At 39.6% G+C, this 22380-nt stretch overlaps 2 protein-coding genes across 2 annotated transcripts; both read left to right on the forward strand.

Annotated features, from left to right (window-relative positions):
* Positions 1-611: 611 nt before the first annotated feature.
* rab30 (RAB30, member RAS oncogene family) lies at positions 612-4628 on the forward strand. Its single transcript, XM_056375038.1, has 5 exons — positions 612-765; positions 1939-2037; positions 2142-2225; positions 2310-2493; positions 2889-4628. The coding sequence occupies exons 2-5, from the start codon at positions 1945-1947 to the stop codon at positions 3137-3139; spliced, it is 612 nt and encodes a 203-aa protein (XP_056231013.1). The 5' UTR covers positions 612-765; positions 1939-1944; the 3' UTR covers positions 3140-4628.
* Positions 4629-7984: 3356 nt separating this feature from the next.
* Positions 7985-21981, forward strand: prcp (prolylcarboxypeptidase (angiotensinase C)). The gene is made up of 9 exons (XM_056374943.1): positions 7985-8821; positions 13397-13537; positions 13621-13722; positions 14069-14250; positions 14711-14868; positions 16609-16781; positions 19989-20156; positions 20276-20463; positions 20912-21981. The coding sequence occupies exons 1-9, from the start codon at positions 8642-8644 to the stop codon at positions 21132-21134; spliced, it is 1515 nt and encodes a 504-aa protein (XP_056230918.1). The 5' UTR covers positions 7985-8641; the 3' UTR covers positions 21135-21981.
* Positions 21982-22380: the final 399 nt, after the last annotated feature.

The raw sequence follows: 22380 nt of genomic DNA on the forward strand, positions 1-22380 counted from the left end.
ATATTATTACATTGATTTGAATTTGTTATAAAATAGCACACACAAAAAGCTCTCATCCACACGTGTTAAAGGGAATCTTTATATAAAACGAGAATCTCTGTAAGTGGCAATAGAAGGCTAGTAATTCCACCATATCAGTACTATTATCAGTAGTGGTGATTATAGTGTTATAGAATAGTATTAAGGTTAAGAGCTAAACTATGTATGTTCGGTCGCCTGTGTCCTTAATAATAACGTTACAAAGGCTGCATAAAAATGATCTGTCGCTTAACTTTGCTTTTTGTTTTTGCTTATTGTTCTATATTGCAAGTGGCCAATCTGATACATATTGAATTCTCTAACAAGTTAATAATGAGATTATTTGTCATCACCCTGCAAAGTTAGTCCTGGTCATACAGTCGACACATATATCTTGTAGTTATAGAATAAACATTTAAATAAAATAGAAATGATCACATTTAACAGAGTAGTAGTTTAACATTTAACTTAAGTTACAGGCTCTCAGAATTGCACTAATATGCATATACTCGAGTACATGTACTGAGTTACTTTGCATGTGAGCTGATGACATCATTGAGTGCAGTCCTCCACCTCCTCCTCTTCCTCCTCCTCCTCCTCCTCCTCCTGCTTCTCCTCAAACAGACAGGCTGCTGAGGATACACAGCCAGAGGAATTATGCCCTTCCCAGCAGAGGCTTTCCCCGTTTGATGAGGTGACCTATGCATACCAAGTAGTTAAAAGTCCGGGGACATCCCCGTGTTTTTGGTAAGTGCAAACTATTTCCAGGCTCGATACGCAGCGCTGACTTTGATTTTTTTCCCTCCTCATCTGGAGATAGTGCCAAAATGGCTAGAGTCACACGGTAGCCGCTAGTTGCTACTGTTGCTAGCTTCGCCCTAATGGCTATCAACTCAGAGGATCGTGAAGCATTATTAGGAAGAAATGTGATGTTAACTCAGATTAAGTGTGCGCAGAATGTCACGATGTTACATTTCATTAGAAAACAAGATAAAGGAGTGAGGAAAGAAATGCGACACAGGGAAAAATTTAATTTATATGCAAGCGATTCCAGCTGAATTAACCCCTAAATTATGCTTCATTGCATCAGGGTGGAAGATTCACATCATCTTGCAAGCAACAGTTTGATTTCTTATAAATGCTTTATTACAGTGATGTTCTTAGTTTTTACTCACGTATAGGCCCGATTCACAGAGCAGATGTAACGGTACTGTGGAGACTACTGGAAATGTATGTTACCATCCCTGTTTACATGCATGTAACATGCCGCTGTGTGGTGTGTGGACACTGAGCAATGAAACAGAGATACATCAGCTACATCTTTTTTTGCAGATTATTCATTCCAGCGAGGTTTCGAGTCGCACCCTCCAAAAGTGATGCACGGCCCCTTCAAACTGCAGCCAAGCAAAACATTAGGAATCTCAGTTTGTGCGCATATCATAGGAAGAGGGAGAAGTGAAATAAAAACATTTCCTCTGTGTAACTAGTGTTGTTCTCAAAGTTCAAACTGTGCTCATTGTTAATGATGTACAAAATACACTAAAGTAATGTACATTTGCATCATCAGTACCAGAGACAGGGAGGTGTTACAATATTAAATACCAATTATTAAACTGAGACTTGAGGAACAGAGACTTTTGCTTTTAGTCAGTAGTTTTTGTACAACATATTTAAGAGCTGAACCAGGACACGTTTCACTCACAATAACTGATTTGTATGATTTTTTAGGTCAAATGTCAGTTACAGTCACCCCTGATGATGTTGGCCCGTGCGCCAGTTTCACAACAGTTTGATAGTTTCACCACTGTCCTTAGCCTTCACATGCACTGGAGACAAATGTGATCAGTTTAGTCAAGTGCTGTGATTTGTTTTTAATGCATTTACTCATGTCCCTTTTTGTTTTTCCTTTACTTTTCACAGTTTAGCATGAGCATGGAAGATTATGACTACCTGTTCAAAATAGTTCTGATAGGAAATGCTGGAGTTGGGAAGACATGTCTCGTCCGGCGCTTTACTCAGGTTTGTATTTGTCCGTCCTAATGAGTTTGTAGTTATTACAGAATATAAAACTATATTCCAATGTAATATGATATAATATATGATATGATATATTCTAAATTTAGGGCCTTTTCCCACCTGGACAAGGGGCTACTATTGGAGTAGATTTCATGATTAAAACTGTGGAAATCAAAGGGGAGAAGGTCAAGGTAAACAAAGATTAAATTTTTTTCCTTTATGCTTTGTAATAGTTTAGATGGACAGTTGCTCACTTGAAATATCTGTTTTTTCAGCTGCAGATATGGGACACAGCTGGACAGGAGAGATTTCGCTCCATTACTCAGAGTTATTACCGTAGTGCCAATGCCCTCATTCTTACGTATGACATTACCTGTGAGGACTCCTTCAGGTGCCTTCCAGAGTGGCTGAGGGAGATTGAGCAGTATGCCAACAACCAAGTGGTGACTATATTAGTCGGTAAGAAACTTTCACTTCCTACTTTAATGACTGATGGACCTCTTGAATAAAACTGAATAATAGTGTGCACTATATTTGACTGGACCTGACCTGGTTTTCTGAGCCCACTTCAATGTGAGCATGAATTACTGAGCCGATATCAGCGTCAGTTTCCGAATGGATTTGCAAAAAGCCAGTTTTGTCTTTGTTAACGTACATTTTAGCATGTGATTTCTGCAAAATGTCTTGTCCCTTCTCAGGAAAGAAATCATCCCACACAAGTACACCCACTGCACTTCCATCTGCCTCATCTACACCTACCCAGCACTGTTCAAAAGACAATCTGCGTTGTGATTCAAGAAGCCACGTTCTTACTTGTTGCATGTGTTGACAGGACAAATGTGTGTGTCTTACAGGTAATAAAATTGATCTGGCAGAGAAGAGAGAGGTTCTCAGACAGAGGGCTGAAGACTTTGCTGAAGCCCAGAGCATGCTGTATCTGGAGACCTCGGCCAAAGAGTCTGACAACGTTGAGAAACTTTTCCTCGACCTGGCCTGCGAACTCATTCGAGAGGCCAAGCAGAACAAGCTGGATAACAATGACACTGCCCCAATGCCCGGCGAGGGTAAAACCATCAGTTACTTGAGCTGCTGCAGCCTCAATTAGAGAGAACTCGGCCTGCTGGCCACGGTAACTCAGTAGCCATTGACTGTAGAGGGCAGATGGCTGAGCCCCAATGCCTCCGTCCCTCTAAGATGGCATAAAGCCACTTAGGTCCGTCATTTGTAGTCCCATGCCTTTTTTAAGCTGTACAAGGGGGAGATAGTCAACTTTAGTTTGGCCTTCCAGGAACAAGCATTTTAAGATGCTGCCATTATGGAGAACATTATCCTCAGTGCAACAGGATGTGAAGTATGTCTGCCTGATGCATCCAGGAATTTTGAGTAGGGCTCCATTTCATCCTCTTCATAGTGAAATGGCAGAATTTTGCCTGTTTGGGTTGTAGGCTCCATTGTCATTAAAAACATCAGTGTTCACCAGCAGTGAGTGAAAAGCTCTACCAGGTATTTTGTTACAGATTCAACAAAGCTGACAAAAAGCTTCGTGATCATTGGAGGTTATCAGTTAATGGTAACAATATGTTTACACGCAGTACGTTTTTGAGATTACCAAGTCTGATCAAGTTGCAAAAAAATACAAAAAACTTTGCAAACTTTCCCTGAAATCGGTTGCACAATCATTTCCTCCCCACTACAGTTTCTTCTGCTCTGAGAATTGCATACAATATAATTAACTTTCATAATCTAATTTCTGAGTAGTTATTTGCACCTGTCATTACAAACTGTGAAATATTTGTTCCCAGTAGAAGATTTTTACTTGCTGCTAAAATATGTTTTTATGTCAGATAACATCAAATGAAACACGCGTATAAATACTACATTGAAACAGTATTCTGTGACACCGTTTTTTTCCGTACAGTGCTTGCGATTAGTCAGTTGATTTAGTATGAAGAAAGTGGAAAGGCCTCTTGTCAGTCATCAGTAGAAATTATGAACGGTTTAATCACTTGACATTTTTTTTTTTTGTGACTGTCAGTTGTTACTTTTACCCATCGACGTGAATATTTCTACCTTTGTTGGTGCTGTCTAGCCATGAAATTGTATGACTTCTTATTTGTTTGAAGCGGTTTGTTCATGTAGTTTCGTATATGACTTGTTGTATTTCATATGCTTTTATTGTGAAATTTGATTGTCCAGCATGTTTTGCCATAATTTGTAGTGTCTAATTTTATCTTTCATATATTTGCCATAACTGTAATGTACTGTATTGCACAATGCCATATACTGCACACTTATTTTTATTGTAACATTTTGTCTTTTGTTGTACAGACCTGTAGTACATCTTGGCACTTTGCTTTTATACTTTTCATTTTCAGTAATCAATCCCTTTGTACAACTGGCGAGCATTTTGTTTTGCCTTTTACCTTAGACTTAACAGCAGTAACTTACTGTTGATTCCTTGCATCTTCTTGTCAACACAATATGGGTAATACAAAGGAAAACACTATTGGGATGTTGTGCTTCTTTTCCTTTATGTGTACAAAATAAACCCCTGAAATTTACTCTGTACATTAACATTAAATAATTACACTAAATATCTTGTATTTGTTATATGTTATTCCTTGAACTGTAAATGGTGAAGTCAGGTAGTCAGTTATTCTCAGATACAGAGGTGTTTTTTCTTTCTTGTGGTTATTTTGAATAGATTCACTGGAAGCTTAAGGATGTTAAAGTCTGCTTTGACGCAGGTGGAGCTGATAATTATATGTGTTTCATCAAAACTTTATTTTGAATGTTTCAACAGAAATACTGCAAGGACATTTTTTGCATTTGTGCCAGTGGAATTGAGTCTCAACGGACCACTGGTGCCAACAAACACACTCTGAAGTTTACTCTCCACTAGTGTAATGTTAACTGATTCTGTAAGAAGGTAATCAGTGCCAATTATCTATTCATCCCCTTTATTCTACTTATGGTGTTAAAGCCATTCTGTCAAGCTTTATAATTTCCTATTTCAGTTATTTCAAAGTAAATAGTTTGGCAGCATCTATCGGTAGTTTTGGTGATAAACCAAGCACAGAGACCTAAATCTCAGGAACTGCTTAATTAAGGCATGTGCTTAATTAGCAACTGTGGAAGAAGCCACGGAGAAACAGTCTTCAGCTGCTGTGTGTTTTAGTTATTTTGTCTGGTTTAATCTTAGTTTTGTTTGGCAAATTCATTTATTCCCTACTGCTCTTTATATATTTAAAAGCCTTCTTTATTTTGGGGAACGTTTGTTTGGCTTTTCTACTTTGTTTATGACACAGTCAGCCAAAGCAGCTCAGACAAATACAACAACAGTCAGCACCCATGCAAACCCGTGCGTCACCCGGACCACCGTGACTCATCACACTGTGAGCAACGAAACAAACCACAGGGCGTTGATCATGTCATGGCATCTGTGGGCAGCTATTTCGAATAAGTTAATATCTAGCCAGAAGCCGCAATTAGTATCTATGTCTGTAGTATTCTTTCTTTACTTACAGTATTGTCATGTCATATTATGACTATAAACTGTCCTCCTGTGGTCACCTTGTATAACCACATATTTCAAAGTATTATTCTGAAATGACTTAGCAGAAGTTTTCATACACCATCGTGTCTGTGCCAGAGATGTTTGTCTGGTGTTACTTTGACCAATTCGATGCTGCAGTTACTCACTGTGACCCCTAGAGGCCAGTAAACACTGGTGATTTTAGAAGGTGCACGGGTCAGCATCTCACAGACTCCAGAGAGACTGCTACGACACTATTAAAGAAACAAACTTTTATTGAGAATAAGCAATTGATAATGACAACTGATTCCTTTACAAAATTACTCAGGTTAAACTGGTAAGTAAAAATGCCCTGTTGCTAAAGTTCCTGTGTATTTACTGCCCTCCAGTGGTCACAGGTAGCAACTTCACCATAACATTAGTCATACTTGCACCATTGCAGACATAAGTAGGAACAATACAGATATTAGTATTATTGCTATTTTACAGAGTGGTGTTGTCGTCTCTAATTGTAGCCACTAGAGAACAATTAAAATGAAGGTTGTCATCAGTGTAGGGAGACGGCTGTGACCACCAGAGGGCAGTGAACATCTGCCAAGGAGGTCATGTTTTCAGCTGATTCTGTTTATTTGTCCGCAGGGTTACTGAAAAAGTACTGAACCAACTATTGAAGTCAGATCTCAACACTATAAATATGTCTGATTTTTTCTATTTACATCAAGATCCTTGCATTATTTCCTGTGTGAGTTTTCTTTTTATGCCTCCACGCTGGCAACAGCGAGGGCTGGAGGCATTACCGTTTCGGGTCTGTCCCATTCTTGTGAATGTGATATCTCAGTAACGCCTTGAGGGAATTTCTTCAAATTTGGCACAAACCTTCATTTGGACTCAAGGACAAACTGATTGGATTTTGATGGTCAAAGGTCAAGGTCATGGTGACCTCACAAAACACAGTTTTGGCCTTGTGAACACAATATCTCGGGAACAGATGGAATCCCTTCACATTTGGAACAAATGTCCACTGGGACTGAAGATGAACTGATTAGACTGCAATAATCTCTGAGCATCTTAAATGCAAGGCACCCAGGGCGTATATGAGCAGTGCGCGAAACACTTACTCCCTACAGAAAACAACTGGAAAAAGACACCTCTCTGAAAAATGCATTTGGTCTGACTGACGCTTTAATTGACATGCACGATGTATGGTACATTTTTATCCAAACAACTTCATATCTATTATTCCCCATGTTATCTCGCCTAAAGGGAATGTAATTTATTTGATCTCCTCCCTCTGGCAGCTCAATTTTGTTTATATATATGGGCTGTTTATGTGTTTGTTTGTTTTCCTGTTTGGGCGGCGGACACATGCATAATACTCTTGTTTTTCTTCTGCCTCCCAATTCCAGTGAAATACTAACTCAGCAGCTTGCCATTTAATTGCTGATTACATTCAATGTGTTTATGTGCACTGAATATTTAACCATCCACAGAGGAGCAGCATGTCTGCTGCAGAAACAACCACTACTCGGCACAAAAACGGCAATATAGACCTACTGATCCTACCGGTCAAGGCAAAGTATAATATCCACAGTAACTGGCATGTGTCAACCAGGTCCATGAGACACACATCTCATGGCTCCCACACAACAGAATTAATTATTGCAATGACACAAATATGGGCTTATAGGTTGCCGGCCACCTGGAGGCTGGGGTGCAGCACCTTAAGGTGGGTGTTGCAGCACCCTTAGCCTAGGCTACTTCCAACGGCTGTGCCTACAAGAGCTGTAAACTTTATATTTCAATACATTGAATTCAGTCACTAAAACCCAGTAAGGTTAACATGAGCTAAGTCAAATGTAACAGGATAGACGTCAGCATCTAGCAGAGACTGGTCGGTCACCCACATGGTTAACATTATTTTACTACATATTGTCATAAGTAAACACATCTTCATGAAGCTCAAATTTAAGTTTAGCTTGGTGGCAAGAGCACATATCTACAAGTTTCTTGCTCTACATCAGTGCTCCACAACCATGCATAACTACTATTTGATACAAGTTCAATTTCATAGACATACAGCACTTATCCTGTATAGCTAGACATAGCGGCATAGATCACACAACCTAGTAACCATGACTAGTAACATTACAATATTGATGATGCATCATATAAATAAATAATCAAGTAACCAAAACACCCATATTTCAGTGCAACAAATATAGAAAATATTGATCATACATTAAAGTTTGACTAACATAACTACATAACATGCAGCTCTATAGGAAGTAATTTGAGATATTAAGTCATTATTTTGAGAAACTTTATTTCTATTTAGGGTTTGTTTTTCATCAGTGGCAGAAATGAGCTTCTATACATATGCTTGTGTGTGGCCTGCAAATGTTTTTAGAACAACACATTTTTGAGTGAGTAACACTGTGTAGCTTTAGTAAAACTGATAAGAGTCAGAGCAGCTGTGCACGCTGGGAGATCAGACAGTGCGGTGAGTTCACTGACGCTACGGGAGGTGGAGTGTGTGAGTGTGTCCGACTTGACGCCAGTGTTTTTTTATCGTCCAACCCTGCAGTCACCGGCTGTTCCCGTTAAAGCCGAAGTCGAAAACGAACGCAGGCTTATGTCTTCGCTCGTTAGTGATGGCCGCGTGACTTCGGAGCGTTTCTAGCATCAGCGTGCACACGTATAGAACTCCGTCTCCCAGCATCCCTTGCGAGCGTATTTATAGTAGGAACCGTCTGCTGTATCTGCTGACTGCTAGCCGGCTGCAGTTGAATTAAAGTTGTTCAAAATGTTGGGGAGACGTTGAACCCGATGTTTCCTGTCCAGCAGCTGGCTGCATCTGCTCTGCGGCTGAATGTAGGTCACATGCTGGCAAACAACACCTCTCTGGGTTTGCTGACAGGCGAGTCTCACTTCCTTTTTTTGACGGGACAGGTCTCCTCTTCCCAGCTCAAGCAAAGACAGAGAGAGAGAGAGAGAGAGGGAGAGAGATCATGCGATCTCATTATCATGTGCTGAAGATCACTTTGTTGTGAGCTGTGTTTGACAGAGGCAGCGATGAGGGCTGGAGGCAGGACGGGGGCTTTGGACAGGGCTGCAGCTGTCTGCATCCTAGCGTTGTGTTGTGGCTGTTTACACGTGATCGCCCTCAAATCACAACTTTTCACCAGGCTCGGTGGGTCATCTTACTCCACTGAGACTCCCATCAGCTATGAAACATTTTACTTTGACCAGCAGGTGAGTTTAAAAATTCTCAAATTTTTCACTCACAATTAAGCCTACTTGTAAAAAGTTAATATAATATGGGTACTTTTTCCCACTGGTTCCTTCCTCTTTTACTTCTTTCTCTTTCACTTCACTTTTTAATGTTTGACTTGCAAACTAAATAACTGCTGAGTTTATGGGTATGAATGAGTAAAAATCCAAATAAATAAAAGTGATCCTAATATTTGGCCTGAAACATCTTTTGATGTAAAATAATAAAACAACCGATAAAACTGGTGTCATAATGACAAAAGAATATTTAAAAGAAAACCATGAAGGAGTGTTATGTGAAAATAAGATTGATATTATATGATGAGTACTGGCTCATTTTAGTTTGCTCACATTATTATTTACCTCTATATTACCATTACCTGGCTTCATTGTTAGCCATTTACTTATATCTGCACCACTTGCTCTTTCTAATGTGTTCAATGTACTTAATGCCGTGGAAGTTGCTCATGTGTTGTGTCTACAGACAATAGGTGCTTCCCTCTGGCTTCCTGTAGTGAAGGGAAAACCATCACAATTGGCTCTGTTCTTGCCAGCAGAACTGTAACTATCCCTCCTGGCTCCGTGCCTAAAAAGGTCTCCAGGGCCCAGTGAATCTGAAAGACTTTGCCTCAGGGGGGGGTTTGAGAGGTCTTCTGTCAGCCTTTACATTTTCCATTTACTGTTACTTCATGGGGAATCAGATTGCATTGTGTGTGTTGTCGTATACAGCACAGCAATCACGTTTAGTGACTTGTGAACCTGACTCACACAATCACAAGGCCGTGCTTTTGTCTTAATGACTCTGCTCTTCCTGCAGTCAGGGATGTTGTGAAAGGTAAACGAACCAGCTTCCCCACATTTAAAGGACAGTATTCATCATTTTGGTGTAAATCTGAATAATTGTTATGATTAATCATTAAATAAACATTTTAGACAATGAGTGGAGGTCCCTCTTCACCCTCATCATGTACTGATTAATTAGCTGTATCACCTACCATGACAGTAAACTGTGTAAATTATAGAAACCTAGCACAGTAGTGCATTTAGGTGCTCCATAAACTGCTATATCTGTTCTCAAGATGATAATGCTAGAGTTTAAAATGTCAGGATCACTGAAAACTTAACTCTTGCTGATTTTTTTCTTTTATTGTTTTGTGGTTTTCCCTCAGATGTTCTTCACTGACTCTGATATAAGTCAGTGTCTTACAAGATTTTTAACAGAGACTGAACATAGTCACACCTCACAGTCTGTAAATCTGGGCATCAGGTATCTATCTGTCTGCATTTAGCCTTAAACTTTAAACTGTGTTGAACATCTGAGCCTGTTCCCCTGCCAATTTAGACATTGGACATTCTAAGATCCATGCTTGTAGCCGTCAGGAAAAGACAATCCAACACACAAGGAAGTGGATGGAAACAATCCCAGATTCTTTTGTATGAATTAGTGAGAGAATTAATGAGCTAAACATTTTAGAATAATGCACAGATTATTATTATTAAGTACATATTGGAAAAGTGCTGATTATTAACATTAGCATAGCAATATTTAGAGCTGTGATGATTTGTTGATTATTGCTTTGATAATAGATTCATCATTTAAGGCATTTTTCAAGTAAAAATGCCAAAGATTTGATGCTTCCAGATTCTCAAATGTGAGGATTTGCTTCTCCTCGTCTTACATTTTAGTAAATCTGGTGTCTTTGTTTTTGACTGTTGGCCAGACAAAACAAGGCGATTGTGTCACATGGAGCTCTAAGAAATTGTGAATTTTTTTTTTTTTTACCATTTTCTGATGTTTTATAGATCAGACATTTAATCGATTATTCAATAAAATAGTCATCAAATAAATCAACAAAGAAAATAACCATTAGTTGCAGCTCTAACTGTTATCTTTACATACTATTAATAGTGTTTGTGCACTAAACAGTGTTTGGATTTGGGGACAATGCTCCACACCTGGTCCAACCCACGGCATCCTGCCTAATCAGCCAAGCTGACAAGAAGATAAAGACCATTTCCTCCCTTCTGACGCCCATTGTCTTGTCTGATGTGCTTTTTTTCACCCAATCAACAAGAAACTGCTTCTTTTCCAAATGTGCAAAAAAAAAAAAAAAAAAAAAAAATCAAGAAAAAAGAATAAATCCCTGTAATTCACTTTTCAGTACCGGTAGCAAGTCTGCTGTTGTCATGAAATAATCATCAATCATGCAACTTTTTTCTCCACTCTGTGTGAGACGAGCTGCTGTGAAGAGAGCACCAAGTAATCCAGCAGTTGTCCAGAGGAAATCCTCTGGACTGCATTCTGCCTCCAGACAATGAATGGAAGTGTCCTCTCGCATCCTCTAAATTAACTGCTGTCGTTTACTGGAGCTTGTACTGCGTTTTTTTCCCCCGCATGTGTCCAATTTATGGACAACAGATGCAGCTCTCTCTCTCTCTTGTGGAATAGTTCACGTACTGGTCCAGTAGATGTACAGTATGTGCAGTGAATTTTAATTGGAACAAACAGTGCTCCAAGTTGTGCAAGCACTAACCACATGGGGGCACTGTTTTATCAGGGTGTGGATCTGTTACAAAACCGCTCTCGTGGGTTTTGTGATGTGCATACTGAGTGGGTGCAAGTGATAGAGTACTCACCAGGGGTCCTTTTGCTGAAGCACTTGATACATTCAACCACTTTAGTTTTGGCATATATATCACAGTTGTTTATTAGAATATTTTTCTTTTCATTTTAACAGAGCTTGGATTTCAGTTACTGAAGAGCTTCATTCCCGCAATCAGGCATCTACCATTCAAAAACCTTGTTGTGAAATGAAAAATAACTAAACAAATTATGTCGCTTTTTAAACGATTCAAAGTAACTTAAATGGCTTGTTCACAAAATTCCCACTTTACACTTCAGCCGATATAACTGACACTTATTTTGCCGCTAAACTGCCGAACTTTTCCTTTAAACTGTCTCATGGTCCCCTCGCACTTAAAAGCGCTGCCAAGCGCTAAGGAGTCGAGGCTTGAATGAACACATTGAGGCCCCGGCATCTTTTTGCTGTCATTGGCTCATAAAATTGCTGCCTCCTTTGTATCCACTGAGGAGGGAAGAGAGCAAGGAGGGGGGGAAAAACAAAACAAAAACATTTTGTATTAAGTGCCGGGGCTGTTTCAGGGGTTGGACAACTCAGTCGCCTCATGGGGTTGTCTTCTCTGTGAAGTTGTTGGTTTCTTTCTGCCTTTGTTTAATAAAGAATACAGGAAATATAGTTGAAAGGGGAAGATACCCCAGAATCCCTGAGGTTTGATGAAAGGATATCTCAGAGCTCATCTAAAGTGGAACTAATGTGGCATCCCTTAAACTGGCTCCAACATGTTTTAATACAAATTGGGGCTAATTACCCCCGAATCCAACCTCGGGACTGTCATTTCAAAACGCCATAGTTGGCACAGGGCCAGGTATCCGCTGATCACACCCACCTCTCAGAGCAGTCTGTGTGGACTGGACTGCATCCTCTAAAATGCTCTGTTGATTTGAACATCAGTAAAAATGATTGCCGCAATAGCTTTTCTGTCAATTAAAGTGTGACCATTGCACAAGAGACGCCATCTTTTTGGATCAAATTTTACATTTTCTGCTTTATGTGGCAAAGGGAGATACATCCCTAATTTACACTTTGAAAGCTAGTCTCAGTAGGGAGGCTTGTTCTTCAGTATGACTGTATAATATACACTTAACTTCAGCCTCAAAAGGCTTTGAATCAACACCATCTCTGACAGACTCAACAGAAGCTGAATGTTAGAAACTCCACAAAGGAAGAGTGTATCACAACCTTCACATTACAGGTACCTCATGAACGGGTAAATCATTGTTTATGTCAGGCAGTAAAAGTCACATGCTGCAACATAATCATTAACACAGGAAGCAACTGAGTTTATGAAAACGCAGTCTTTATTTTGTGGAGTAACACTGACGTACTGAAAGTCAGGCATTATCCAAGTAAAGATTATTTTAGTAATTATTTGTTATGTCACAACACTTTGTCATACTTTTTTAAAATGTAGAAATTATTCCTGTCATTACAAGTCAGTACATACTCCTGCTCTCTCTATGAGACACAGGCTAACAATGATCTCAAGCGTGATCTCATTTGTTCAACTGCATCAAGGTTTTCATTAAAAATGTTTAACAATAACACATGGTGCCCTTTTAAGGAAGTTTCTTGGTTGCACATTTCTACAGAAAAGCAGTACATGCCATATATGTCCCTACATAAAGAGTGATGTCGCCATATATGTCACTTTAATATGCAAGTTTATTAAAACAACATGCATATGAAAAATTGTATATTTGTATATATGTTTTTCAAATTAATTTCTCATTCATTTTAAACATGTCTATCTTCGCATTTTGGGAAAGTGGTCTCAGACATATACTGACGGGCTATATTTATGTAATAGTTCTTATTCTGGATACGTTTCATTGATGTTTGTGATCAATTTGCGTACATGAACACATTTAAGATTATATAGTTAGTTTATTTAGTATTATATTTTTATTTGTTTCAGATTGATCATTTTGGATTCCTGGAGGAAGGCACCTTCAAGCAGAGATACCTTGTTGGTGACAAACTCTGGAAGCAGCCTGCAGGACCGATTTTGTTCTACACCGGCAATGAAGGCGACATCACCTGGTTCTGCAACAACACTGTAAATATCTCCTCTGTTCACTCGTGTTTACACTGCACACAGTCCTCAATATAATTGAACACCTACCTTTGTTTTTTCTTCAGGGCTTCATGTGGGAAATTGCGGAGGAGTTGGGCGCCATGCTGGTTTTTGCAGAGCATCGTTACTATGGAGAATCCCTGCCATTTGGACAAGACTCTTATAGTGTAAGTGAAGATGCAGTGTCACACAAGGAGATCACATCTAAGTCTAATTAAAATCTGATTAAGTATGTTTGATTATATGTTTTTTCTCTTATTTTGGTTTCAAGCCAGTAACTAACAAAAGCAAATCTTATACCTTAAGACTGTAATGGCATTTTACCTGAAAGCAAAAATGATTCAGCAGATGCAGACATTTCCAATTCTATTTGTAGCTAAAGGTGTTAAAATAATTACCCGCCAAAATAAATTTCACTTACAGGGCCAGAGAATAATTTTACATGCATGTGTATCAATCTTTTAGGTGATGGCCACCTAATTGTGGAACGATACTTGTCATGTGCTTTTGCAGGACAGCAAACACCTGAACTACCTGACCTCAGAGCAAGCCTTGGCAGATTTTGCAGTCCTGATTCAAAACCTGAAGAGCACTTTACCCGGAGCTCAGCACAGCCCTGTCATCGCTGTTGGAGGTTCCTATGGAGGGATGCTCTCTGCCTGGTTCAGGATGAAATACCCCAATATAGTTGTTGGGTAACGTATCAGTGTAGTTGTGAGGACCTGCAGGTTAAATTTACCCAAATGTGCACTAGTCATCTTTGTTTGTTTGCAGCTGTAATCAGTAGAAAAATGTAATAAAAAAAGAAAAACATCTTCCACACCAAGAAGTCACATAGTGGTGCATTCACACAGCAGCTTCATGTTTACCTAACTGGTCATTTCACACCAAAGGACTTAAGGGAGTCTGTAATAAATACCAGATGTTCATTTGAGCCGTCATGGTGAATCTGTGCAGTCTGTTTTACAAGAGGCACTGCAGTAGTATGAGACATTTGGTATCAGAGTTTGCATCTGCGTTCTATTGACTTTCTCACTGCCTTTGTAATCAGTACGCTCCTATTGCAAACACCTTACACAAATGTTATTCACAGATCGCCATGGATAAGGGATTGAGAGAAAATCTAAAATGGTTTTGCTTCTTCCTGTATTTCAGAGCTCTGGCGTCCTCCGCACCAATATGGCAGTTCCCTGGCATGGTGCCATGTGGAGACTTCTACAAAATAGTAACACAGGACTTTGCCGAAAGTGGCTATAACTGTGACGCAAACATTAGAAAATCGTGGAAGGCTATTAATAATGTCTCTTCCACTGGTAAGTCGAACACTCACAAGTTGATTTATGCGATCTGTCACATTATAGGAAGTAGGACTTATTTGAATTATTCAGAGTAATAAATCAATCATGTTAAATCTTATCTATGAGGAAGGCTCCTGGATTGTAAGAATTTCTTTCCATATGGTCCACATTTGTTAAGTGGTGCAGTCGTCTATTAAAGCCTGAAACCAGACAGCTGTTACTTAAACCTGTAGTGCCACTGGGTATAAACTCTAGAGTCTCTCCACAGAGGACAGATTGTGAGAGAGAATATGTGGATCCATTAAATTTATAACCTGCATAACTCAGACTGTCTGAGTTCTTCAGTCTTCCACTCAGATCTGAAAAAGAAAATGTGCCTTAATATGATCCCCTGGTACTTTTTCCATGATCACAATCCTAAACTATAGGAGTAAGCTTCATTGAATTGAGTAGCACTTTTTATTCTTGTCATGCCACTGGAAATAAATTTACACAATAAAAAAAAAAAAGTCGATACCACTTTCTAATAAGGCATTTACAAAGCGTTTATAAGGTGTAACTGATAGTTTGATTAACTGTGAATCAATCATTTACTAATGCTTGATGGGACAGATATAAGCTATTCATAAGAACAGTTTCAGGTTGCTAAGTGATAGGAAATCCTCCTCCAGCATTGGCATACATTATAAGTTAATGTATAAGGGGACTTTCTGATGAGTTTAATAGTAAAAAGACAGACACAGTGTCATGCTGGAGGATGATTGTCCCAACCTGGCAACCCAAAAGGTCTAATTAATGGCTTATAGCCGACAAAGCCATTAGGTACAGCTTATAAATCATTTTAAAGTGTCTTATTAGAAAGTGGTGCCAGTGGTGCAAATCTACCCACATCCAATATTTTCAAAATGCAGTTTGATAATATCCCGAACAGAACTGTCTAAAACCAAGAGAGGAAATACTCCTCATGCTGTAAGGTTCTGATTATTAGTGAAAAATGTTACTCCAGCCACAGACAAAGCATTTATAGGAGCGAGGGCACAAAGAAGCTACACTGAGAATTCCCAACAATATTGATCAATATCACATAGCAACTAAGCAAGCAGTGAGACAGCATGGTATTTGGCTAAACAGGGCAGACATGCTGATGTATCGTTTTTTCTATCACATTAACCCAGAAACCTCAAATAAATTGATGATGGTTGACACTTTGTGTCATTAAAGCATCTGTCCCAAAAAACTTGAGATTCTGGGAACTGGCATTAGAAAAAGATGTGCAAAGGAAGTGATAGTTGAAAAAGGAGGAACCAATCACTGACTTGGAATAAAAGAAGAAATGTGCTGTTTGATTCAAATTTGATGGTTAATATACAAAGTATTTCTTCATGTTCTTCATGTTTTTTGTCACCACTCTTTTCTGAAAAGTCGATACATGATACTGAGTTTTTCTGTGCATATTTTAAACTAAATGAGTATTTGCGTCTGTACTGGAAAATTACATTTCAGCACCCTGTCACTTTTTTATGTTTAACCAAGGTAAAATAGTGATCATTTTACTAGCATTTTGCAGCTAAAGCTCCCATGAAGCTTTATATGCTGTAGTCGTAGTACAACATTGTTTTATCTTTGTTTAAAATGACAATTTCACTGTAAAACTTGAGTAACCAGTAGTGTTGTAGATACAGTAGTGAACATACATGATAACATGGATAATGCAGCCTTCAAGGAATGACTAATTTTTTGTTCTCTTGTGACAAGCGGCTGGTCTTCAGTGGCTGTCAGAAGAATTCAGCTTATGCAAGCCTCTTAAAAACACGATTGATGTTATCGCCTTCAAGAACTGGCTTCAGGAGACTTGGGTGAATCTGGCTATGGTGGACTACCCCTACGAAGCTAACTTCCTCCAGCCCCTGCCTCGCTGGCCAATCCAGGTACAAACAGCCGCTAGTTCAGTTCTGTATCTTAAGAGTCAAACAGTATTTCTAAAATGAGTTGTGGCAGTCGGGCCAAAACAATTACTAAATAAAAGAATAAAAGTTTTTAGTTTAACTTCAAATTGATTTACTGTCTAAAGTTTTTACTTTATTGCAGCTTTGGATTTTGTTTGTCTTTGGTTAAGCACCTGATTTGGCCTGACAGCCTGTCCTTAATTGAAATGAATGCGTGTTTCAGCCGATTGTGTTACAAGTGTTTGTTGTGGTCTTCAAGCTTTTGTTTACAACAGCTGTCAATTAACTTCATTAATATTCATAAGGATCTAGTTTCTTTTGGATTTTAAGTATTCTTTAGATGAGCAGCTACAAGTAAGCCACCATTCTTTTCTTCTCCCGTACCAATAGTCTTTTCATTTGCACACTCCGTCAGATCTCTGAGGTGTTCCTCTTAGGACGCTCACACGGCACCACAGAAAGAGGACATTTGCCCAGTGCAGCTCATGAGGCCATTAAACAAAGGTTCACCACTCTCATTTGAATGGGACTGTAACAAATACTTCACTAGACACTTGATGTGAAAAAGTGACCACAAGTAACTTGCCAAAATAAAAATAAATAAATAAATGAATAAATAGATCCAGTCATGTAATGTGGCTAACGCAAAAAAAAAAAACAACAAAAAAAACAACAACTTTTAAACATATTTAAAAACTCTTTCCTGTTGTCAGCGTTACAAAATAGCCTCTGTTTTCATGTAAAACAGCTTGTGACAGTACAGCGGCTGTTTTCCGGAGGCTGATTGACTTGGGTGAAGTGTATTCTACCAGTCACCTTGGCATGTCACGTGCATAAACCAAGCTCTGCTATTGACCCCACGACTCTCTGTTTGGTGCTTCAACACCCCTCCGAGTGCCCCATACAGCACTCTCAAACCAAAACTTTTACTAGTCTGATACATTTTTTTGTTATTTGTTTATCATTTAGCCACTGAATAGATCCGAGAGCATCGCGTTAGATGAACAAACACTAAATGGTCATTTTGAGTTTTTTTGGCTCTTTGCCTTTAATGTATGCGACCCCTATGGGTGGTTTAAGCGGTTTAGGCAGTGGGTGCAAAGAGGAGCTTTTTTAATGACAAAGCTAATGTGATTATCTGAGTGAGTGTGAGAACGGGGTATTGAGGGCTTAGAGGAGGGAAATCTGTTGGCAGAGATGAATGTATAAGCCTAATCCTATCTGAAAAGTAAGGAGAAGATGCTTTGGAGCAATTGCAGTGTTTTTTTTTCACGGTATAAATCTTTGGTTGGACATGTCTGTGGCCCTCCTCATCCATCGACCACCAACTCCTCCCCAGCCCACAGACAAAAGCCTTAGTAACAGACTCCACACTAGTGCAGCTCCCCTCCAACGTCCAAACAAGAAAGCCCAGTTTCCATGCCCCACAAAGAGTGCAGAACAACAGCCACGGCCAACTCCGCTGCTGCAACCATAACAACACGCAGCGAAATCAAACAAAAGCTGAAACTCAAATATTTATCATCCATGCTATTAATTCTGAGAAATCAACCATGGTCAGACAAAACAGTAGTAATGAGAGCAAAACCTTTAAATTTTCACTCATTTAGATCATTGGCTTTAAGTAAATGGACGTTTGTTTTTTTTTTTTTCCTCTTGTGCCAAGATTAGAGCAATAAATTCAAGTTCATTCCAGGGAATTTCATATGCAAATCAGGCGCCACCACTTTTTATGTGGAAAAACACTTTATGGGCCACAAGAAAGCAATCTTCAGTCTTGTAAACAACTTGGATATACAGTGGCTTTAGAAAGTATTCAGACCCCTTCACTTTTTACGCACTTTATTGTGTTGTACATTTAATTTTAATGGATAGAAATGCTATTTCTGCCAATCTACACTCAATAACCCATTATTTAAAATGAAAATCAAATTTATTAAAAAATCTCTTATCTACAAAAGTATTCAGACCCTTTGCTGTGGATCCAAATTGTGCTCTGATGCATCCTCTTTGTTTGAATTCTCCTTGAAATGTGTCCAGAACTTGACTGGAGTCCACCTGTGGCAAAATGAATTGATGGGACGCAGTTAGTTAGAAAGACCGGCCAAACTGAGTAACCGGGCAAGGGAACTGACCAAGAACCACACAACAGTGACTTACTAACAGAACTTCAGAGGTCTTCTGCAGAGATGGAGAACCTGCTGGAAGTACAACCATCTCAGCAGCACTTTATCACCCTCACAGCAGCCTTCATGGTACCTTGGAGTTTAGCAAACAGCGTTTAAATTAGAGAGCATGAGGAAAAAGATTCTCTGGTCTGATGAGAAAAAACTGAACCATTTGGACAGAACTCCAAACACTATGTCTGGCGAATACCAGGCACCACTCATCACTAATACTAATACTCATACCATCGATATGATGCAGCATGTTGGTGGCGGCATCGTGCTATGGGGTGGAGCTTGTCAGCGACGAGGACAGGGAGACCGGTCAGAATCAAGGGAAGGATGAATGACGTCAAATACAGTTAGGCCCTTGAAGAAAACCTGCTCCAGAGTGCACGCGACCCGAGACTCGGGGCAACGGTTCAGCTTTCAGCACGACAAAGACCCGAAGCATACAGCCAAGAAAGTGCTGGAATGGCTTCGGGACAAGTCTGAGACTGTCCTTGAGTGGCCCAGCCAAAGCCCAGACTTAAACCCCATAGAACATCTGAGGAGGGACCTGAAGATGGCAGTTCACAGACACTTCCCATCCCATCTGATGAAGCTTGAGAGGATCTGGCAGGAATAATGAGATGAACTGCCCAAATCCAGGCATGCAAAGTTTTGAAGCAGTAATTGCTGCCAGAGGGGCTTCTACAAAGTACTGAATTAAATGAGATATTTCAGTTTTTGATTTTAAATACATTTGCAAAAATGTCTAAAAGCATTTTTTTTACTTTGATATTATGGGTTATTGAGTGTAAATTGATGTTGCAAAAACTGATGTGCAGTTTTATCCATTTACAACTGCAAAAAGTGAAGGGGTTTGAATCATTTCTGATGCTGTAACTAAATTACATATCTTCATTTTTTTTTTCTCTCTTTAATATGTGAAGCATTCTCACCTTGCCTAAACTGTCATGTAATCACAAACTTGTGATTAATTCTGCGGTGTTTTGTTTTGTTAATGTGCTGTGTTTTAAAGGTGGTGTGCAAGTATCTTGGATTCGATTCCGCTGTGTCTGACTACCAGCTACTGCACGGTGTCTCTCAAGCCGCAAAGGTCTACTACAACTACACCGGAGACTCCTCCTGTCTAAACACATCTCAGACAGCAACCGGCAGCCTCGGTTATCTCGGCTGGACTTACCAGGTGCGGTAGCACAGGGCGCAGTGATCAGTCATGTCACGCTGAATAAATTGGCGCACAGATGTGTCAGTGGGCAGCTTTTACCTGTATGAATGAATATGTGTTCAATCCCTCATCCCCAGGCCTGCACAGAGATGGTGATGCCCATGTGCACAGATGGCGTCCAGGACATGTTTGAACCAGGGGAGTGGAACTTCCAGGCCTTCTCCGATGAGTGTAATGCAATATTTGGTGTCCGGCCACGAGCCGACTGGGCAGGCATAGTCTACGGGGGGAAGGACATCGCCTCTCACAGCAACATCATCTTCAGGTAAACAGACCTCGGCAGAAGGTTCTCTGTGTTTTCTGGGTTTGTCTAGTGCAGCGAGCTCAATTAAAGTGCAGATTCCGGCTGGCTTTTATTTCAGGCAAATTAAGAGCAGCCATCTGTGTAGCCACAGGAGGTAGACAGACGTCTGTAAAATGTAAATGAAAAAGCTGACTGACTCTGGTGTAGCTTAATCACGAACACTAAGGTCGGTCATATGAGGGTAAATGCCAGTTAGCAGCTCTTGTCATGCGATAAAAAAAGTCTGGTAATAAGCAATTTGATGTGAGTTTTCAAAGCAACGTTTCATAATGCTTTGAAAACTCGAATAAAATGTTTCAAAAATCAAAACACGTGCTGTGAATACTGACATGTTGGCACTAGAGTGTACAAAAGACTATGCCTTAGCTAGTTCAAGTGTCTGAGTGAATATTCTGCCGTTGTGTCTCAGTAACGGAGGACTCGATCCGTGGTCGGCTGGCGGAGTGACTGGCAACATCACAAATTCTCTGGTTTCCATCATGATTCCTGACGGAGCCCATCACTTGGACCTGCGCTACAGCAACGACCACGACCCTCCCTCAGTCCGTGCAGCCCGAGCGTTAGAGGTGAAGTATTTTCAGGAGTGGATCAAACAAGCTAAAAAGGCCCCTCGGACTGCATCAACCCCTTAGTCTCTAGGAGCAGCAGAACGTTACCAGGCTAGGATATCCATGATATGTATGGTGTAGCTTTAATATGCATGACAGGGTGCTCTTTCCATCATTCCACCAAAGTTTGTCCTCTTTTAATCAGTGTTGGGGACATTTTTTTTAACATTAAATTAATAAATTTCTAACATTTTTTTTTTTTTTTTAACTTTAGCTTTAATTTTCAATATCACTCTTGATTTTAGTAAGTGTGTTTTTTTAATTTTTATTTTAATCACATATCTAATCTCAGTGCTGGAGTATCAAACTACAATTTTCACACTCCATTTCTTTATGCCAAACTACACATTTCCAAGGGCTGGGAGACAGAAAGGTACTGTGTCTGTTTGTGAAGTAAAAAAAAACAAAAACGATTGATCACAATGTAAGTCTGTAAATATCTTTGTTTATTCATATCATCACATTATCATCATCATCATCATCAAAAGACTCGGATCATCATCATTTTGTCTTTCCTCACATAGGAAGTTTTGCCAAAAACCCATTAAGGTCTCTCTGCCTCCAAGCTGGTGTTTTTCTTCCTTTCAGTCAGTGTTACAATGAGGGCTACACTACCTGTTATTCTCATCTCTGATGTTGTTTTTGTCATTTAATGTCATTGTTAGTGTTAAGTTCTGTTGTCACTCTGCTGAATAGCCATTGTTGTTATTCAGGTGTATTTGTTCTTTCAAAATACGTTTATATGGTAATATTCCTCTTAACACTTAAAGAAGTCTCAGGAGAAAAATTGGCACCAAATACTTTTTTTTTTTTTTTTTAAAGCTTTCCCCAGAGTGATATTAAACTTGATTTGTTGTTGTTCACAGAAGAACAGTGTCCTCCCTGCTTTTTAAGTTTTCTATTTGCATCTTATACTCAAATTATTTACAGGCTATCGTTCTCAGGAACACATCCACCACTGAAACTGAAAGCTACAGACAATATTGATATCCTTCAAACAGTCTTTTACTCATCTGTGGATGTAATGTTGTTCTGTCGAGCTGACTCTTCATCTTGTTTTAGGAACTCTGAGGCTTTTAAGTTGCCTCCACCTAGCAGGAACAATTGCGTGTGCTTGAGATTTAATAAAAACCCAATCGGAGGAGGCCAATAAAGTGAGTGGTGGGAGGTTATTGCAGCTACGCCTGCTGACCTCACCCCTGTGGACCAACCTGTGGGATTCCCCCCGGCACACATTCATTCACTGGCTGCCATTAAAGCTCTAAATTGC

This window comes from Seriola aureovittata, chromosome 4, assembly GCF_021018895.1.
Source record: "Seriola aureovittata isolate HTS-2021-v1 ecotype China chromosome 4, ASM2101889v1, whole genome shotgun sequence".
NCBI classification, from domain to species: domain Eukaryota; kingdom Metazoa; phylum Chordata; class Actinopteri; order Carangiformes; family Carangidae; genus Seriola; species Seriola aureovittata.